Source organism: Sinohyriopsis cumingii, chromosome 17 (assembly GCF_028554795.1).
Source record: "Sinohyriopsis cumingii isolate HCF-2022 chromosome 17, ASM2855479v2, whole genome shotgun sequence".
Classification (NCBI taxonomy): Eukaryota; Metazoa; Mollusca; class Bivalvia; order Unionida; family Unionidae; genus Sinohyriopsis; species Sinohyriopsis cumingii.
In genome coordinates this window covers 20,244,781-20,266,761 of record NC_142977.1, presented here as the reverse complement: position 1 = coordinate 20,266,761, position 21,981 = coordinate 20,244,781, and the positions used below count along the sequence as shown (strand labels likewise).

The 21,981-nt window shown below is 32.3% G+C and overlaps 1 protein-coding gene across 1 annotated transcript; it reads left to right on the top strand.

The window, feature by feature from the left end:
• The first annotated feature begins 343 nt into the window (after nt 1-343).
• On the top strand, nt 344-21,488 carry LOC149777879 (protein GPR107-like). The gene is given in 9 exon segments (XM_089940504.1): nt 344-358; nt 2,096-2,229; nt 6,552-6,627; nt 8,116-8,189; nt 11,520-11,637; nt 12,516-12,646; nt 14,419-14,512; nt 18,988-19,035; nt 21,324-21,488. Coding segments are annotated over 9 exon segments (855 nt in total).
• The last annotated feature ends 493 nt before the right edge of the window (nt 21,489-21,981 follow it).

The window sequence follows — 21,981 nt, the reverse complement described above, 5'->3', positions numbered from 1 at the left end:
ATTTCAAAAAGATGGGGAATTCAAATTTTATAAAAAACACAAACTTTTCTGAAATATTTTAGCCAAAATTCAAATATCCTTTGGACAAGTGCCCAATTTCCATGTTAAGTGTTTAGGCTCGAATAATCTGTAACTCAGAAAGAGTAAAAACAACAAGCTTTTTAAAAATTTTACAAATGATTTATTCTCCTTAAAATTCTGTAACAATGAAAAAAATGAGAACTTACGGTTTCAAGATCAAATCCAAAATTAATCTAAGAATAATCCACGAATTAAATTGCAAAAGTCCTAGTCATAAATGTTTTTAAGAATTTCAAATTGTACTCTTGATTTAAAATCCAAGATGAATGACGATGAGGTATGATTTAATCAGTAATGTGCTTACCTACAGTTCCTTGTAGAAATACAAATAATGGCTCTCCAGTGTTGGAAATCTAAATTGAATTTGCAAGCAGTGTCTTTCCCTGTGTGAGCATTCTTCAGAATATTTCCAGACAAATAACAGAATCTTTTTTGAATCCAAGTGATTAGAAGAGACTCCAAACAAATAATTTGAAATAACTCTAAACAGCACAACATAATTCTTTAACTGCCCAAGTTCTACTAAAAGTATTTCTCTCCAACATTGAGTTATATGGGCTTTCCTTAACAACAACAATGGTCATGTGATCAGGTTTGAATCTGCAAACAGAATACGGCCATGATTAGACCAATGATTTTATTCCCAGAATAAAAATAAAACAGTGTTTACTTCTTAACCCACCTAGTTTCATCATGACATTGATAACACCCAATCATTATAAAATAAAAAAGAACTTTGTTCACTAATTCTGGACCCAGGTCAGAATATAGATCAACACCTGTTGTTTAAAAAACTAACAGTCAACGTCAAACCATTTCCTGAAAAAAAAATATCATCTATAGTGAATAAATTTACATTATAATAACATATAATATAATAAACTTGTTAAAGCTGACAAATTAAATTAAATCAGATATACATATCAATGTTTCTTCGATGTTACAAGTCTTTGCTCTTAAAATAAATAACAGAAAAGAGTGAAGACGACATGCTTTGTAAAGTTCAACAAATAATTTATCTCTCTACAATAGGAAATGAAAGATGAGAAAAATGAACTTACAGTTTTAAGAATTAAATCCAAAAATAATCCACGAATCAAAAGACACAAGTCTTATCAGTGTAAAGTTCTAAGTGAATCTCAGATCAAATCCTGATGGAAATCCAAGATGGAAGACGAGGACATCATTAATAATCTCCAAAGTGCAGATGTGTCAACAGACTCTTGTTGAATCACAGAAAATATTATTCCAGTTTTGAATTCATTATAATTCCAATGAATGTCTTTGTCCAAGAACTATCAGAAAACGTTTGTGTTTCCAGAGCAAACAATTACTTGAATTTAATCATTTGAAGAAAATAAAACTTCAGCCCAAACTGTTCACTTTACTTCTGGACAATGTAAAATCCAGTAAACAGTGTTTCATTACAATAGCATGTAATGGAATAAAAAGATTAAACTCTTATGAACAAACAATTAAATTAGATATACATAACACCAAGAAATACTTACCGGGTCATATTACTTAAACACTTCCAGCCACCCCATCATGCAACATCCTCATAGCTATATTGCATAACTTAAAAACTAGTGACACTTTGTAGTGGCAAAGGAAGGAAATGGGCAAAGAGCTATTACCTTTTATTTATATAAATATATGATAATGATGGGCTGCACTTTGTCTTTTAATAGGGCTGAATTCAGGAGGTAACAAGTTGATGTGATGCGGGAAAGTATCCTTTGTGAAATACAACTTATTTGAAAATGTTTCTTTTTTCTGAGAAAAAATGCAATAATTTTTTTCCAGGAATTATTTTCAGACAGAGAGCAACCTTCATTCTTTAAGATACATTATTTAATGTACCACCACAGATTGGCTGGTTCTCTAACATATAAAACAATTTGATTTTGTGACCATATTGCTCTGAGTCAGTTAATGTAGATCCTTTGTATTGGATGATTAGTAAGCAAGCTAGTTAAAAGATTTGATTTCACTTGTTCATAACTTGTTCCAGGTGAAACTTGTGGAGTACAACCCCGGAAATTTCCTTTCTGCAGAAGAGATGCCCATTCCGTATCTTTTCATTGTCTTCACAGCTGTATATTTGGCAGCTGCTTTTCTATGGGCATTTGTACCTCACAGATGCAGGCAAGTACTGAGGTCCTATTTAGGACAGTAATTTACCTGTGTTAATCAAAGGCTAGCAGAGTTCATATAATTATACAAACTTTGTACTCTGCAGTTCTGCTTTATAGGCAGTTCCTTATAATTTGTACCCCTCCTATATTACGATTTTTAGCAGTTCATTAATCTTTACATACACAGTGATTTTCATTAAGTCTTGGACTTGAATAAAAAAGATTGCTGCACCTTATGTATCTAATATTACTTTTTGAAATCCTTTGGCATTTCTCCATAACCATTGCGAGAATTGTCATTAAATGTAACATAATTAATTTTAATTCTGTTGTATTATTAAAACCCCGTTTTAGGGGTTCTGTGCATTATGGGTACTGAGTTGACTCTCCATTTTTCTCCAGGTTGACCCCCCTCTTTTTGTTTTAGAACTTTAAGGGGGGAACATTGTCCATATTTGGTTGGTACAACATAGCCACTAGCATGCTGTGGTATCACATATTACTTCTACATACATATTCTCCACATATGGTACTTTTGTTACTGCATGTTATAGAACCTAAAAAGTATCATGGAAAAGGATTTAAAATTTTGTTCATTATTTGAGAGTTTGAATAGGATCAGAAGTGTAAAAATGTATGTTACATACAGATCTCCAACATAAAACCATTAGTAACACTGGGAGTAACATCAATTCTCAGTACATCTTTAATCTATTGGAAATAGCATTCCAAAACCTTTTAACCAAATTACATTATCAAAGCAAGTGTATTTTTTCTTGAGAAACAGTACAACAAGATCAGAATAAATTCATTGTAAAATTAATTTGATGAATAACGTGATATTTAGACCACTGTAGTTTTTGGATTTTATTACTTTAAACACCTTAGACAAAAAATATTTGGTCAGTGTTAACTAGAAAAATTAAAATTATTTTACCTTCTTTATTCACAGGCTGATGATTGATGAAACAGAAGTAATTTATACAAATTGTTTCAGCCTTTATTATTAGCAATAATAATTTGTAAGTGGTACAGGATCTGAAAGTTATTGTGATCTGATGTCAAGGACATACTTTTTTTAAAGCTATGACCTGTCATATGTTTCTAGCACTAACTCATCAGACCTTTATGATTTCTTACTTTTTCCAATAAAGTGAAGAAAATGTGCCTTTTAATCTTAAACATCTGAAAAGAGTCATACAAATGCACTAATGCAAGTGGTCGATCGAAAAAGACTAGTGATGCAAATTATTAAAAAATATGAGAAACATGTTTTTATGTAACCTTTTGTAGACTTGGAATCTCTTGATAGAAAAAAATGGACCCATGTGTGCCCGCACATAGGGGCAAAGAGGGGCACTTCCAACCCAACCTGATATCACTTATAAACATGTTTTTGACTTACATCTATGAAACTTAATAGCTGACACCTACATCTTTGTCCCCCCCCCCCAATAATTCTGTTTGCTTCTCTGAATGTATCTCAAACAGGAAAAGATCCTAATAAAAATGAACTTCTGGATAAAAACATTAGGCAGGGTAAAATGTGTACCCATCATGTATAAAATAAAATGATCTACATACATCATTGACATCCTTACATACCAGGGATTAAGTTTTCTTGAATTTTATAATTGTTTACACCATATTAAAAAGTATTATTAAATAAAGATATCAACATATTTTTAGTAAAGTAGATAAAAGGAAATATTTCACTGCAAAAAGCTTTGATTTGTATCTCTGTTATGTGTCAGTTTGATTAACCATTGCTTTTTACACTAATAAAAAGGAACTCCAAAATTTTGCGAAAATTTTAAGTTATCAACTTTTTACAAATTTAGACTGTACATATAATCTTCATATCTTCTATTTTGTCAAGTAAATAAATCATTTTTTACTAAAATGAATAGAGTTTTATTTTCATTTACATAATTTTTCAATGGATTGTTAGAGTTAACATTGCAGGGGTGGGGGTATTGTAGAAACATGACATGATGGTTCAACAGACTTAAGGATGTAACATCATCAAAAATATGGTTTTGATTATTGTAAATTTACTTGTACTGATTTATTTCTTTGTATTTTTGTTCTGCATTCAGACCTGAATTTTTGTATGTTGGCAAGCTTGTAGTTTCTTGGATAATAGATGCTGCACCCAAACATGTTGACTGCTACTTTATTTCACTTCACAGACAACACTAATCAATGCCTGATTTCTCCATGGTATTCAGACATGATTAGGATTGCGATTACATTTAAAATTGTTACTTAACCAATTTTATTAATCTATGTAAACAAGAGTTTTTCTTAGAAATGTGTACTGTTTGTCATTGAGTGTAATGAGTATATGATGATGTATGGGTGACACATAGTATCGAATAGCAACAGGTCATGTTAGTGACAATTTGCAAAATTCCTGTGGAAGACTAATTATAAAAAGTTGATACTTGAAGCCTGCCTTTTGTCATTTGGGTTTCATTTTTAAGGCATTCTTGATGGTCCATTCTGATTGATTACATAAATTTATGCTAGAGGGTCAACAGTCTTGACACATTTTAAGATCTATTCATCCTGATGGGGAGAGAGAGAAAATGGTTGAGAGACAGAGGGAAAGAAAAGAAGTAGAAGAAAAGGCCCAAATATGGAAATACAGGTCAAAATAATACACACGGGCAGATATATTTTCTAAAAATAAAATGAAAGTAGTTTGAAAATTGATACTGCTACTGTGGCCAGAAAACATAATTTTTCTATTAGTTACATATTTCAGTATTTTATCATGTAATATATAACAAAGTGCAGACTCTATCTAAACTGGTCCTATGACAACCAAAAAGTAATAAAAACACTCCATTGAGTCAGATATTTAGTTTATTTTTATTTAAATGTATATTCTATAAGTAATATCTATTTTTTCAAAGGTAATCAAGCACTTCTCTCTTTCTGCTTAGTTCAGGCAGTTTGCATGTAATATTTAATAATAATTTTTACATGTACACAATGGTATGTAAATTGACATAAAATCCAACTAACAATAACAAATAAATTTCCAACAGAATTTCATACAGATCTTTCTGTTTCATATATACCCAAAATACATCGATTACATGAATATAAGAAAGAAACTTTATCTCTTTTATTTAGACACAGAATATTGGAATAAAATTTAAATTTAAATAAAATTTAAATGAGATTAAAAAAGAAGAAAAGAAGAACAAGGAAAAAGGACATATCAAACATTTTGTCCAGATATAGGTCATGGTTAGTGAAGATTTAAAAAAACCTGACTGGGAAGATACTATCTTTTGCATGATTGAAGGTGTACATAAAGAAAAATTAAATGGACAAAAAGAGCATCATTTCATTTGTGTAAAGTAAAGGTGTTAAGAAAACGAGTAAAGGAGAAAAAATATAATTTCTGTAATGAACCTATCATTTTTCTGATTTATTAAAGCAAAATGCATAACTTAGAACCACCTAAATAACTTTTGCCCTATAATTTGCATAGATTTTATGATGGGTGTATTTATCTTGGTGGCTACTGCTTATCATGTACAAAAATAGGCCAGTGTGACCTACTTTTCCTGTTCAATAATTATGACATTTAGCTTGGTTTATCTCACATTGTTTTATGCAAAGTCATGAAACTTACATAATGTGTTCATCATCTTGAGGAAATTATGTCACATTGATATCTTTTGTGTTCCTACATTTATCTTTTTACATTTGAGCTCAGGCAGTTCCTAATGTAAAACTATGAAATTGTATATTCATATTCAAATTAGGAATATTAATCACACCATTGACCAACTGTTAAGTTCACTGTGATCTTTTTATATCTTCAGTGACTGTGCAAGACCTTTTGGATTATGCAACCACAGAGCATTCTGCAGAATTCTGGTTTTCTTTGTTTTCTAAAGTCAGGATGCTAAAAGTTTGGAAATGAAAGCGTTTGTTTTGTCTAAACTAATAGGAGATGTCTTCATATCAATATATGGTTTAGAAGTTTGTAAAATCAGAAATTTTGGTAAAAATTATTTTTATAAATTTTTATCAGACCTTGAAACACAAGCTTGTCTGGGCATGTCATAAAAAGTTTTGTTTCACCAACTGTTTTATTGCCACTTTAGAAGAATATATAAAACCTTCAGCCATTTTACATTGCATGATGTTGTAAGGTACACACAAGTATTATTTTAATTCTTTGAGGCATATAGTTGTGTTTATTTTATATGTTAACATCATGGTTCTTTAATTGTGAAATTAATATTGTCAGTTATTAATTTCATTGTTGATTGAAGTATTTGTTACAATCATCTTATATTTCAAAAGGGAAGATGAGTACAAGATTCACTACTTAATGCTATCAGTGGTGAATATAAAGGTGCTGGCTTGCTTTTTTCATGCTGTAAGTTTTATATAATATTTGTACTCTTTATATCATTTCTTTTTAACCACTTGCATAATTATTTTGCATACAGTATCTGACTATAGTTAACTTGGTATAAACTTTGCTAAAGGTTGGTGTTTTACAGTTTTGTATTTTTTTGCATATGCTTAGATAGTTTTAAAAAAAGAATTCCCCATTTTTTTCATTTGTTGTACTGGCTGTTTAAAAAAGACCTTATATATCTTTGGTATTATGAAACTAGCTGTTAATTCCCTTTATTTTGGTGTATGATTGATGGGTTTCATTTGGGCTATAAAGTATTCAGCTTGGCCTTACTTCAGACATGCACCTGTCAAAAACCTGCTAGCTCCTATTGGTCATTTTCACTTTCTTGACTTCAGAGGTAAATAGAAGAGAAAAATAACAATAATTTATATTACATTTTATATATTGGTTAATTCATTCATTGCACTTTCAGAAGCTGGTATTGTCTTGTCTGGCAAAATTTGTTGTCTCTATTTTAATAACTACACAAGATAGTGTAATCTAAACTAATTCAGTCTGATTACTTGAGCATATGAGCAGTCATTTTGGTTATCTTCTGCTTAGTTCATGTACAGTTTCCACAAGTGCAATATCCAAAGACATTTCAGCCACAGTACTTTAAAGTAACATAGAGGTATGCCAACATTTTCTCCAGTGTGCATGTTGCAAATGTAAACATCACCTTACAGCTGTCACTCAGTCAGAAGTTCATAATATCTGTGGAGTGTCCCCAAATCAGTCTTACATAAACTGACTTTTGCCTCGAACTGATTTTATTGTGTGTGTGTGTGTGTGTGTGTGTGTAATGTACTTTTAAAAAATCCATGACATAATGAAGTTTCCAGTTGAGCCTGAAATCATCTTTTCTAGCCAGATGTTTACTTACACAACTTGCAGATATAAACAAGTTTTCATTCAGTTTTGGCATATCGGTATATACTGAATAATAATAACAGCTTTTCCATAAAGTAGTCCATGTCCATTCCACATGCTGCAATAGGAGCAATAAACCATTTAACTGTTTTCTGTTTTTTACAGTTTGAATTATCTTGAATTATCTTGAGTTGTGATGGTAATTTTGATTGGTATTACTCTCACAAGGATCAACTTCTACAACTTCTTTGTTGGAAATCTTTCATTTCTTTTGTGCAAGAACTTGATATAAATGTTTTGTGGTTGTTTTATGATGTTCCTGTCACATGGCATCATGTGGGTAGTAATGTAATTTTTTAAGTGAGTTTGTCTCAAATGAAGTGTGTACAATTATTATTGCATGTGTAGATATTAAATACAATATTGTCAGGAGAAGAGGCAGTTCATTTCAACAAGCATTAGATGATATTGATAGTTTTCTTATTACATTAAAGAAAAGTGGCTTTTTGCTTGCGTATTTGACTGATTATTTGTGTTTGCATAGAATAATGAAAGTTTTCAGATAATCATTTATAATTTTTTCAATAGGTTAACATGTATTACATTGAAAAAGATGGTCATCACGAGGAAGCTTGGGCAGTCCTGTACTATATTGCATATTTGTAAGTGCTTCTATTAACTTCTCATGGTTTTATAATTTATATTTTTTAAGTTGACAAAGAAGAACACTAAAAAGGAATTATGAAATATTCCAACATTTCTTCTGTTGAACAATTTTGATAGGAGATTTTTAACAAAAGACGTTTCAAAGATTTGATAAAAGACAGATCCTTTTGCAGTGGCAAGAGTGCTGTTGCTTTTATTGTCATCTTTACAAGCTATGCTAGTGTTATGTTGTCAAACTCTTATCAAATACAGACAAAACCAGTCAGGTGACTACCTGGATATAGCCACCAGCTGCTGGTAAGAACCATCATTATTCAGTCCATTCAAAAGTGCCTGCATAGTTTGCCTTGATATAATAACCACCTGCTCAAGGCAACCATTGATTACCATATTTTGGCCCCTTAGACCCCCAAGTACTGCATGTGGTGACTGATGATTATATGGGGTGAATGTCTACTTTATCAAAGAGAAACCCTGGTCATTGCAATGTGCTATTTCTTATAATCTTTTGCCTATCCATGGATCTGATTCCCCATCTGGCTTTCCTTCTATTGCAATCTCTTTCATCATTAGCTTACCTGATCATTAGGCCATATGAGCTTTTTGTATGAGAACATTGCCTGATATCTATCGATAATTGCTATTTTCAGTATCTTACAAACCTCAACACCAGTTTAAAATTTTGTAAATTTGGCAGACAGCTTTCTGGCATCAAGATTTTTTAAAGTTTCTACAAATGATGCCCTTCCATCCTTAAATTGAGCTGTCATTACTAAAAATAGATGTGGCCTGGGGTGATTGAGTGGTCTGAGGTACTCACCTTTACAGATCACTGATAGATCACTTCTGTCCTCATAGGTTCAAGTGGGCTGCGAAAAGCTTTCCTGTAGATTCCCTGGGTCTTCCAGAGATCTTTTTCCACCAAAACATTCTGGCTGCCATGTATAGCCAGCCTATCATTGGTAAATAATGGCACTAAAGCCACAGAAACCAAACCAAACTAAAACTAGATGAATCCTTAAGTGACTCCTGAAAAATTGCTGAACAAGTTTAACTGAACACATAGTTGCATGAATGCCCTTCAGGTTCGTGCAGATTATGCCAATCTGCCATCAAAACTGGTACCATTACTAGAATAGAAAAACTGTTAATGATTTGTTCTGAAAAAAACACTTTGCAGAATTTGACCAAATTTGATAGCATCGTGGCATTGTGGGCTTCTGGATTTATATAAAAATGATGTCAATCTGCCTGGATTTACATAAAAATGATGTGAATCTGACATCAGATTTGGCTGTCATTATGAGAGTTTCAGCCAGGACATGTCAAAATAGACACCAAGTCCCACAAAGAGATATTTAATGTGGCAAAAATGGTGCAAAAATGAACATGGAGCAGATTTTTATACTTTGGATCTGAAACAGATGCACCAACCAGTCATTAAATGTCTGAATTGCTCAATTATTCTTTTTACGAAAATGAACATAACCCATCAAACAATCTTTTTCAGTTGCACTGGTCACTACGCTTGGACTATATTCAGTCCCATTCTTCCAGTCTCATACAAGGCAAATAAAAGGGTCTTTTTGTAGAAATCGTTTACTCAGTATATCCCATAATATTTCTTGGTTGCCTGGTTAAGAATAAGCTTGGCAAATGACTGGATTGCACCAGTTTTAATGAAATAATTTGATACAAATTCAAGTAACGCTTTGAGGTGACTGTCACATGTGTTTTATCAACATTTGTATCTTAAGAAAAATGTGTAGGCTTGGTGATTCTCCTAAGCACATGCTTCCTGTCACATTATTTGAGGCACATTTATCATTTGTAAACTCTGTGAAGTTTTGCCGAGAGGTAGAAATGGTATAATGAAAAAAATGATTTATGTAACCGAGTATCAAGTTCAGATCATGAAAGTGATACAAATTATTGCTTATACTATGACTCTAGTGAACAAGCAGGTAAAAATCTGCTAAATCTGAGATGAAAGTCAAACAGAAAATGAAATTTCTGACAAATTGTTAAATTCCACAATGGCAGAAAAAGAAGAAAAATATTATGACGCCCTCAACAAATTGCTTGAAAGGTGAAACTTCACAAAAGTTGATGACAATTAATGTTGGAGGGGCCTAAAATTGGAGGTGTCAACTTTGCCAGCGATGTTAAGAGTACATTCTGAGGCATCAGAGAGCAGGAACTTAAAGGACAAATGGCTGAATATCTGGTTTTCCGTGCAGTCACACCATGGCTCCACTTTTTCAAATGATGGGTACCTAATGGACCTATTTTTGGCAAACTCGTCAGAAACACTTCATTAACAAAAATATATACAAAAATTAAACTACTTAAATAAAAGCTCCATAGACTTTGACAAAATTTTACATTGCCTTATGGCTTAAAAGTTTTTATCAAATTTGTTCAGATGATTTTAATCCATGGTCAGTTATGGCCACCATAAATAAAAACAAAATTTTAAAGAACTTTTCAAAAAGTACTCAAAATAATTTGAGCAATTATGACTTAATGAATTCTGACATAAAGAGCATTAAAATTGGTACAAATAATGCAAATTTACATAAAATATAGGAGTCATTACAAAAAATAACCCCAAAAAACCTTTAATCACCTTCTCAAAAAGCACTAAATGGACTTGGACAAGATTTAACAGAAAGCACATTGGCTGGAAGCCATTTCAGGTTTGTATAAATGATGCTGCTTAGCCATTAAATATGGCTGCCACTGATAAAAATGAAAAGAAAAGCATCAAATGACCTTTTCTTAAAAACCACAGATTACAGTTGAATTCTAAAGAAAGCATCCTGGCATGAAGTGATTTCAAATGTATACAAACGATGCTGATTTCACCAGTAATTTTTGCTCCTATTACCAAATAAAAAAGTTAAAACTACAATGCCAGTCTGTCATTAAATATGGCTGCCATTATTAAAAATAGCTCTGTTTTAATCATGAACTGGTTGTTTTGGGCTGGGTGTCTTCTGTCCATTTTCATTTGACAGTTGGGTAGCTTTATAATATAGTAATACTCATTATTCAATGTTAGCAATGTTAAAAATGACTTTCATATTTTCAGTTAATGCAAGTCAGTAATGTGACAAGTGCAGATAGGATTAATTCACTTTTGGTTTGATGAACAGATGAGTGAATAAAATAATATAGGTTGTCATCAGGAATTGGAACAGTCTCAGCTATACATGCATACATACATACAGTCATAGTCATGCTTACAGTCATACATACATAAACTTAACTTGCTTACTGTAACATTCATGTTATTGATCACGCCAAATTTTTTTTTGTTGTAGGATGTGAGGAGCCCCGTTTTTCATCACCATATTGCTGATAGGAGCTGGCTTTGCATTCATTAAGTATGTTCTGTCTGACAGGGAGAAAACATTGTTCCTGATTGTCATACCTCTACAGGTAAATGGTCAGTAGTACATATTGAACACAAATTCCTCCATGATAAGTTCAGAGGACTTTGCCTGGTACAGTATTTCACTTATGTGGATGTGGTATTGTAATTGGATAAAGCTAAAAGTAGAGTTGCCAATATTTTTTAGGGTGGGGGATGTGAGTCATCAAATAGCATATGTGTGTGTCCATGTGATAGAGCAAATTAAAAGAAGCAAAGTCATTTTATTTTTCTGAATTTTGCTACCAGTTGCGTTAACTTGTATAAATTCTTCTGGAGACACGAGCATTCCTGGCATTACAGGATTTGAGAGTAAACAAAGAAAATAAAATTAAATGTGTTGGTTATTGCATTTTTGAACTTGAAAACAAAGAGAGTCATGCCCAGAACAACATAGGTTGCAAGCAGATGCTTTCAGTAATGATCACCAGATGTTTAGTCCTGTGTATACTTGTACACTTCTTCAGTAATGATCACCAGATGTTTAGTCCTGTGTATACTTGTACACTTCTTCAGTAATGATCACCAGATGTTTAGTCCTGTGTATACTTGTACACTTCTTCAGTAATGATCACCAGATGTTTAGTCCTGTGTATACTTGTACACTTCTTCAGTAATGATCACCAGATGTTTAGTCCTGTGTATACTTGTACACTTCTTCAGTGATGTGTCATGAGAAATGTAATAGTATTAATTCACATGCATTTGAAATAAATTATTGTTGTTGTTGATGATAGTCATTGTATAGGAGGATGACATGATGGGGTGGTGCCAGAAGACATGATGGGGGAGGGGTGACAGCAGGGGGTGGGGAGAGAGAAGTTTAGAGAGGGGGGGAATCTGAATTAAGAGAAAAACCACTATATATCCATTCTTTCATAACCAGGTACTGGATTACATAGCCTGGGTACTGGTGGAGGAGAGTGAAGAAGGGCAATCGCATTATGACATCTGGAGGGGAATTTTTGTCCTTGTGGACCTCCTTTGTTGTGGAGCCATTCTTTTTCCTGTAGTGTGGTGAGTTTTGTATTCCACTGGATTCTCCAAAAGTCTGTTACCACTGAAGTTGCATTCTACATAAAAATCTGTCAAGAATCATTAAATTATATCTTATGATATTATTTATGAGTTTGAAGCTCAAGACTGAAATCAGAGAAAGCAATGAAGTTTTAAGGCATATTTTTTCTCAGAATTGATGAAAACTCCAGTCTTCTTCAGAGTTGGTCCCTTGTGTGATTTTTTTTATTTGTGCAAAAGTTATATCTACTGACCAAGATAATTAGCAAAAAATATTTTTTCCCCATTTTATTTCATTAAATGTTTTAATGTTCAATCCATGTGTGTGTGTGTGAGGATATATATATATATATATATATATATATATATATATATATATATATATATATATATATATATATATAATAAACAACACCAACACGTAGAATGCCATCCTAAATCATGTAAAAATGGGATACCATATAGTCAAGCAAAAAGATACAGAAGAATTATTTCGGATGATGCTATTTTTAAATCATCTTTGACAGAGTTAGGTCAGCATTTTCTAAATAGAAATTACCCTATTGACATCATTAATACTGCTTTCCAAAAAGTATCTTCTTTTGCACAGCTTGAATCTTTACAATATAAAATCAAAAGTAGAAATGAAGATATCATTCCTTTTGTTATTGAATATAATCCAAGTTTGCCTAATATAGGTAAGATTATCAATAAATATTGGGATTTATTAAACTTATCATGTAAAGCAAGTGTTAAATCGCTACACGAAAGCAAACCCACACTTGCTTATAAAAGGACTAAAAATCTGAAAGATTTCCTAACTAATTCCAAATTAGAAAAACCATCATATAAAATAGGATCATCAACTAAATGTAATAGACCTAGATGTTCACACTGTTCATTTATTAATGAAAATACTTCTTTCAATAGTAATAATACGAAAGAAACTTTTAATATGCGTTGTGATATTAATTGTGCAACATCAAATGTTATTTATTTGATAACATGCAAAAAATGTGGCATCCAATATGTTGGACAAACCAGTCAACAAATATCTAAACGTATGAACCAACATAGATCAGATATAAAAAATTATATCGATCAATCATTTTCATCTCATGTTGCCGCACATTTTAACAAAAATTCCCATACATTGCAAGATTTCTCCTTCCAACCTATTGTTAAAGCTGATTCTGAAATGGAACGTCTGCTAAAGGAAACCTATTGGATTCACCGTCTTAATACGGTATATCCAAAAGGTCTAAATTCAAAAATACTATACGACATTTAGTAATTTTTTTGAATTATGTCCCCTGTTTACAATTAGATATGAATATTTCATATTATTTTACTTTGCAGAAAATCTTATTAGTAAAAGTATATTCTAATAACATAAAAATAAGTTTACTAATTTTTTTAAAATGAAAGTGAATTTGTAGATTAATTTTCTGTGAAAGATGATTAATTATTTATAACATACTTGATAGTAAGCGTTATGCACACCATATTTTTTATTATATAAACTGAGCTCTGATAACTTCTTAACAGTTATAAAGATTATATTAGTATATGTATTCTATAAATTTATCTTTATAATTATTTTAATTTTTTATTTTATTATTGTTTTTTCATACACTTTTCTATATATTTATTTTTAAAACCTATAAATAGTGTGCATTATACATAATACAAATATTACTTAAACTGTTTATCTCTATTTATTAATAAATTATATATATATAGGTATATATTCATTGTTTCTCTTCACCGAGGTCAATACGACACCTAACAGAGGGCTCCATGGCTGATGGAAAAGCAGCAATAAGCCTCTTAAAGATGATGTTATTTAGACAGTTTTACATTATGGTAAGTTATATTTCTCCACATGTACAAAAATGGATTGTGTATGTCATTATGGTCATATGTGTGAATTTACTCCGGTTAAATTAAATATTATTGTTCTGTAATTTAATACTAAGACAGTATAGCCATAAAGCCTACTCACTCATGATTTTTGAATGCTCCACACTTTAAATGTCATTGAAAAAACTTAAATGAAAATTATTGATAGCTATAGACTTTCACAGTGGTAGCAAGGTACTAATTTGTTTAGGATAATAGGATGTTGGGTCAGTTATAACATACAACAGGGAAATAAGGAGAATAGGATGTTGGATTAGTTATAACATACAACAGGGAAATAAGGAGAATAGGATGTTGGGTCAGTTATAACATACAACAGGGAAATGCAAATTTATTTCAACATCTGCTGGTTTCATTGTGACCTCACAGCAAATGTTATTTAATCACGTTTGTTTGTACTGGATTACACCTTTAGGTTGACCTCATCTCAAAATGGCCGTGTAATTTAAAATTGATTTCTCCATATGTATTTCGGGGTGGCATGTAAATAATAACCTTCAAAAGGATTATGGGTATATGAGGATAAATTGAATAATTGCCCTATAAAACTATGTCTAATCAATCCAAAAAATATGACACCCATTGCAAAAATAGTACTGAATGCCTTTAAGACTTGTGTGAATTCTGCCATATAGTAAAACAGTAAAGGTGTTAAGTCATTATTAATGGGTCAAAATGAACTTGTATTATGGAGTTCTTTATGGTATGAAAATTTAGTATTTACTACTATTTTCCTATAAATTGCTTATTCTAGCAAAGTAGTTGTATGAATGAAAAATTAAAAAATTAAAAGTGTCCTCATCTATATTTTTATACTTTACTGCAGTTAAATTTTTATAATAAAATTTGCTATTTTTTGTATTTGCATTTAAAGTTTTGTTCTAAAAAAGCAAACATGAAAGGAAGCTTTAGTTAGAAGTGATGACCACAAAATCAGAATGCATTTGTGACCATAAACAAAAAGATGGCAGGGTGATGGATTAGAAGCAAGCAAAATGCAGATTTAATCAAATTAACCTTTTCAGGGATTGAGCCTCAAATTATAACAATGGAAATTTGACCTTTCTCCAGAATATACACCAGGGTTTGCTCCTTTGACATTTATGTCTAGTAGTGTGCATGCATTTTGCATGATCATTACCATCTTTGCTTATCATTAGGTTCATCAGAAGTGTGTCAATTCTGCTGCTGTCTCATTGGGTGGAATTGTATAAAACTGATCCAATCAGATTGTTCATTACATTTACTCCCTGAGATGACATGTGTTGTTTGGAAGTTTCTCACATTTAAACCACTTTCCCAAGTTTTTCTCTTGAGTAAAGATATGTGGATGTCATGAAAGTCACCATATTGAATAGCTAACAGGTCACATTAGGAGATCTTTCATTAGTCCATTGATTTAGCCTACCACAGGCAGTGACTCATTCATCAGCAGAATAGGCCACATTTACCCTCCCACTATTGTAAGGGGCAACTTGTGGATGCAGGAGTCATTGTTGCTTAGCAGTAAGTGTGCTGGATTTGCAGTATAAACAGTGTAAGCTGGAATCATACAGCTAGATCTGCCTGGGTTTGATATGATGGTGTGTCCTTTTGCAATGCACTTTACTTGAATTGCCACAACACTAAATAACTTTCTTGCATTGCTCTGACATAAAACAACAAACACCTTTCATCAGCAAGATGGTATTTATTCAGAACACTGTTTTTGGTGAGATATATACACACCAATGTTTAATCAGTAAAGATGTGTATTGACCAGGAAGCTCATTAAAACAAAGGAGACTAAATACTTGAAGACCATTTTTAAAGTTTCTTGAATGCTATTATCTGTGGTAATAACAAAGAATACTAGCATACATGTACAGCAGAAAAATTAATGCGTCCTAGGTCACCATATTAATGAAAGAAAGGTAGCAATGACCTACGTGAACCATTTGGTTGGTCTTTATTTTTACTCAGTGTTGTTCATCCTAGGCTTTGACATATTCTACCGTTTTGTGTCTAAATAAATATCTGCATATTCTGACACCTTTTATGACTTATTAAACACACTTTCATGAGTAAAATACCTTTTTCACTGATGTACAGTCCATTTGCATTAAGCAAGATTTGTTCGACCGTGGACATTCCACCCACTTTGTTGCTTTGCAGTATAACCATGGCGTGAGAAAATAGAAATCAAAGTGAAAAGAAGGTGCCCAAAAAATTATGTGCTAGATGGTGCTTATAACATTATTGATGGATTACATGAGAAGATTGAATAAAACAACAACAAAAAAATAAGTCTTATTTTCACAAAAATTTATTTACAATGAATTTAAATGCTGATCTTTAATGACATCATGATCATTTGAGAAGTTTTGATGATATAAGCTCTTTCTCAAGAGTTGAAATTGAATAGACATTTAAAGTGAACAGTCAAAAATAGGTGCACTTTTCATTGGCAGACCAGTATGCAAAATTACATGTGAAATTTTTTTGAGGCAGATGAGACTAATTCCAATTTTCATAATAATGACAAAATATTATCTTATCTTTTGATCCGATAAACTTATGAAACAGATGACTTTGAGGCAGAGTTGTTTACATCATACATTTTTGCCAGTTTTGCTATAACAAGGTTTATAAACATGTTGACCTGATTTTAAGGTATAGATTTCATGGGCAGTGTCTTCTTTTGCAATTATGTTGCATGCCAGAGTTCTGCCACATTTGTCTGTCACCTAATAGCTATAAAGGTCGTTATAGCTGTCAGTCATCAAAATCAGATGTCTAGGTGAGAACAAGTGACCATTATTATTGATGATTTTAAGCATAGAAGTTTTGATTTTTGTAGTACTTTTGAGTTAATTCAGGCAGTGGAATTCATGATCACTTTAAGTAATTTTCATGTCCATAAATGCAGAACATTTTTGTATTGCAGCTATTCATACAATTCTTTCTATGGATTGCCATTAGAACCTTAAAAATATTATTGTCATCATCTGAAGATGGTCATATCAACAAGTTACTTTACTGAAGCAAATAATTTTTGAGTTATTCCCTTTTACATCTATTAGCTTAATGCAGTATATGATACAATCTCATTAGTGCAGTTAGTCTAGCAGTTTTTATAGGAGTTATTGCCCTTTCTGGCCTGCAATAGAATGCAGAGCACGACATAATCTTGTGAATACAACTTGTTTAACAGATTTCAGCGAATTGCCATGAATGTTATGGTCATTAACTGGAGATTCACAAATCAACTAATCATTACACTACTGCAGTTTTTGTTAGAGTTTTTGCCCATTTTGACTGGGAGCCTGTTTTAGTGTATGACAGTGGTGTGGATGAAACTAGTCTCACAGTTTTCAGCAGGTATCATGAAACTGTTTTTCTTGTGGTCATCATTTGTAGATACACATGTACAAATTACTGCTTATGCAAGTTTTGTTAGAGTTATTGCCCATTTTGTCTTGTTGGATGCAGTTAAAGACAAAATCTTGTGAATGTAATCAGTCCGCAGTTTTAACACTATCAAACTTGGCACATATTATAGTTCTTGTGTGATGACAGATTGCTGTTGTGATTTTTATTAGAGTTGCTGCTCTTTATGGAAGTACTATATGACAGACTCCTGTGAACATGTACTAGTCTCATTGATTTTAGTGGGTAGCCATGAAATCTTTTACATCCTATGGCGATGATCTCGAAATGTGTATACTGACATGTCAATGTGATATTGCGTGTTTTGTTAGAGTTACTGCCCTTAGCATCCTACAGTTGAATTTAATGTAAGTTTGACTCCTGTAAAAGCAGCTTGCATAGTTTTCATTGTGAAATCATACATATAATGTTCATCATCTAAAGATGCACATATTGACCAATTTTTTTGTTCCACTAACTGTTTTAATAACTGGATACAATGAATGACATCATTTTGTGAACACGGTTACTCTTGCTGTTTTTAGTGGATTTCTGTAAAACTTAGTACATATTATGGTCACCATCAGATGTTATGCATTTTGACCAGTCATTTTACTGACTCTGTTTTCAAAAGTGCATACCTTTATTTGACTATATTTCATGGGATTGGTTGGTATTTATGTGGGCAAATTGCTCAAAATACTTCTTAATTTACAATGAAGTGTAATTTTGCAGTAAAATAACTTTTTACTAAGATTGTAAGGTGTTTGCTGATGTAGATAATAGTCACAGAGTTTCTATAGGAAAATGCTGCAGAAATTTAGCTTTCGTAATTATAATGACTATGTGAGATTGTTGAACTTATGGTCAGGACTTTGTCAAACTACTGTTTGTCTGCTGTAAACAGGTCTCTTGTGCAAAATGGTTTATATCAGGTTATTAATACCTTATAATCCTTATATATGTACATTATATGCCAGAAAAATAATCAATAATTTTTCTTGTTTCAGATTCTTTGTTACATATACTTCACAAGGATTATAGTGTTCTTGGTCAAGGTAAGCATTCTTTGAAGATGAACAGAAACATTTTTGCCTTGCAAAGATTTTGTTTTCTCCAATACCTATTGTATAGTGTCCAATCTCTTTTATAAAAAAATCTAGTTTATACTGCTGTTGGTAGTAAAAATTTTAGAATCTTACTTTATATTAGTAGCATAATGTTTATACTGCTGTTGGTAGTAAAAATTTAGAATCTTACTTTATATTAGTAACATAATGTTTATACTGCTGTTGGTAGTAAAAATTTTAGAATCTTACATTATATTACTAACATGATATAGTTACACTTTTCATATCAATATGTCAATTGAGACAACTCAGAGCTAGGTAACTGATTATACCTGAGTAGTAATCTCCCTTGGATATTCCACTCATGGAGATGTTGTTATAGGGTTTAATGCCATTTTTCAGCACAAGATAGGCTATACATGGCGACCAGTATAAATGGTGGAGGAAGAACCCTGGAAAACCCTGGAAAGAACCACCGACTCACGAGAAGCTACTGGCAGGATTACTCACATACACACATTGGCCAAGTCCAAGACTAAAACCCACACAGACAGAGGTGAAATGGCAGTAATCCTTAATGGTGAGTGCTTTAGACTCATGGAGAGACCTGAAATGACAATAATAAGTACTTTTGACAGGAAATCACCACAGTAATTCATATGTATGTGTTTCAAATGTTAGTGTAGATTCTTTACTGATGTATAAAGAAAAAAAATGTAGAATTTGTATCAAGATATTTTAGAGTCATATGCTTTCAAAATAGCATCAAGAACCATTAATAGTGACCTGTCTGGCATTATGTTCAGCCATCTGATCTTTAGATTCATCATCCAGACAAGTGCTTTCATAAAATCTCTGCAAAGTAATGATCAGGTAAAAGACTTCATGACATCTCAGCCATATGAAGAGCTCTAAATACTCCATGAGATTTCTGCCATATGAGGATCTGGTAAAACACTTCATGAGATCTCTTCAACCTAGTGAAGATCTGTAAATGCTCCATGAGATCTCTGCCACATGAGGATCTCTAAATGCTCCATGAGATTTCTGCCATATGAGGATCTGGTAAAACACTTCAGGAGATCTCTTCTACCATGTGAAGATCTATAAATGCTCCATGAGATCTCTGCCACAGGAAGATCTCTAAATGCTCCATGATATTTCTGCCATATGAGGATCTGGTAAAATGCTTCATGAGATATCTGTCATAAGCAGATCTATAATGTTTCATGAGGTTTCTGTCATGTGAGGGTCTGTAAATGCTCCTTGAGATCTGTGCCATATGAGGATCTGGCAAAATACTTCACATATTGCTGTTACTGATAAAAGGATATTTGGAGCAACACTGCAAAGACATACATCACTATCTTGAAATTTATACATTATGCAATAGTTCTGCCTAAATTTTGTTGTGGTCTTAAAATAGATATCAGTAAACATCTTTTTGTAAACAGTTGCACAGTTTATATATTTCACTAAGGTAAAGAAAACTACATTGTTTTATGCACAATATGACATCTTGTCATTAGGAAATTGTATCATATTATTTATTCATCTATTTCAAAAACATTTCAAATTTGGTAAATCACCATTCTCACATTGCAAGGAAATCTTTATTATTCTTTTCACCAGATCCTCCTTTCAGTGCTTGCTCACTGACAAATGAAGGTGATAAGCAATTGCTTACTGACAGATGGGGGGTATAATCAAATGCTTACTGACAGATACAGGGACTTGAAGCACTTGTTCACTGACAAATAGGGTGATTAGTACTTGCTTACTGACATACGGGGACCATAAGCACTTGCTTACTGAATGATGAGGGCGTAAGTGCATGTTTGCTGGCAGGTCAATATGGTGATATTGCAGTGTAAATTTGTAAAAATATTAAAATGGATTTGCTAACATATTTATAATACAGTAGTAATGTGATAAAACAAGTGTTGAATATCTTTTATTATTGTACTTGCATTTTGTTTGCACAAAGTGGTTTTGTAAGTGATTTCACGATCATTTTATTATCCATCTTATTGTTACCTGATGGCAGAATTAGAATTAAAAACATTATTGGCATTTTCTCACATCTCTTGAAGATGTCATTGTGCTAACTGTAAATATTGCATTCATGTATGTATAGATGGCAGGAGTATTAAGGTGGCCAAAATTTTACTGGCTGAAATTGGTATTTTTTAATAAAAATATGCATTACTGTTTGTCTTTTCTTTTTTGGCTCTGTTGAATATGTACTGATATTGTTACCAATATTTTCATTACAGATTGCAGTACCATTCCGTTATGAGTGGCTGAATGAGCTGTTGAAAGAGATTGCCACAGCAGTGTTTTTTTTTGTGACAGGTTACAAGTTCCGTCCAGCCCCTGATAATCCGTATCTTCAGGTGCCTCAGGAAAGTGATGATGAGATGGAAATGAATGAAGTGTAGGTCATTGACCTTATGTAATTATACACATGTAACTCCCCCTTGCCACAACAAATGTTTATACTTGCAACATGTAGAGGCAAACTGTGTCATTAAATAAACAGTCTTGCAGTGATAATATTAGCCATTATTCTGAAGAAAATCTTTGTGCTTGCAAGTCACCATGAGATAAACAGATCAGTTCTGAACTAGATTGCTATATTTTTTTTTGCCAATGACATATTCCATCGAGAAAGATGGCATTTGGTACTGTCTGCTGTTGGTCTTTCTGTCTATCCATCTTTGTTGCTTTCTTTCTCTCCAGCATTCAGTTTGCATCAACTTAATAATGCCAAACATTTCTATGATATTTTCATTACTGGATTTCCTTAGACATGTTACATGGATTCAGAAAGGAAGAAATGAAATTGATTACTTTGCTTCTTACAGGAACACTAAAACAGGAGCTACGGATACTGTCACGAGAGTGAATAGGCATAAAGGAGATTCTGAATTG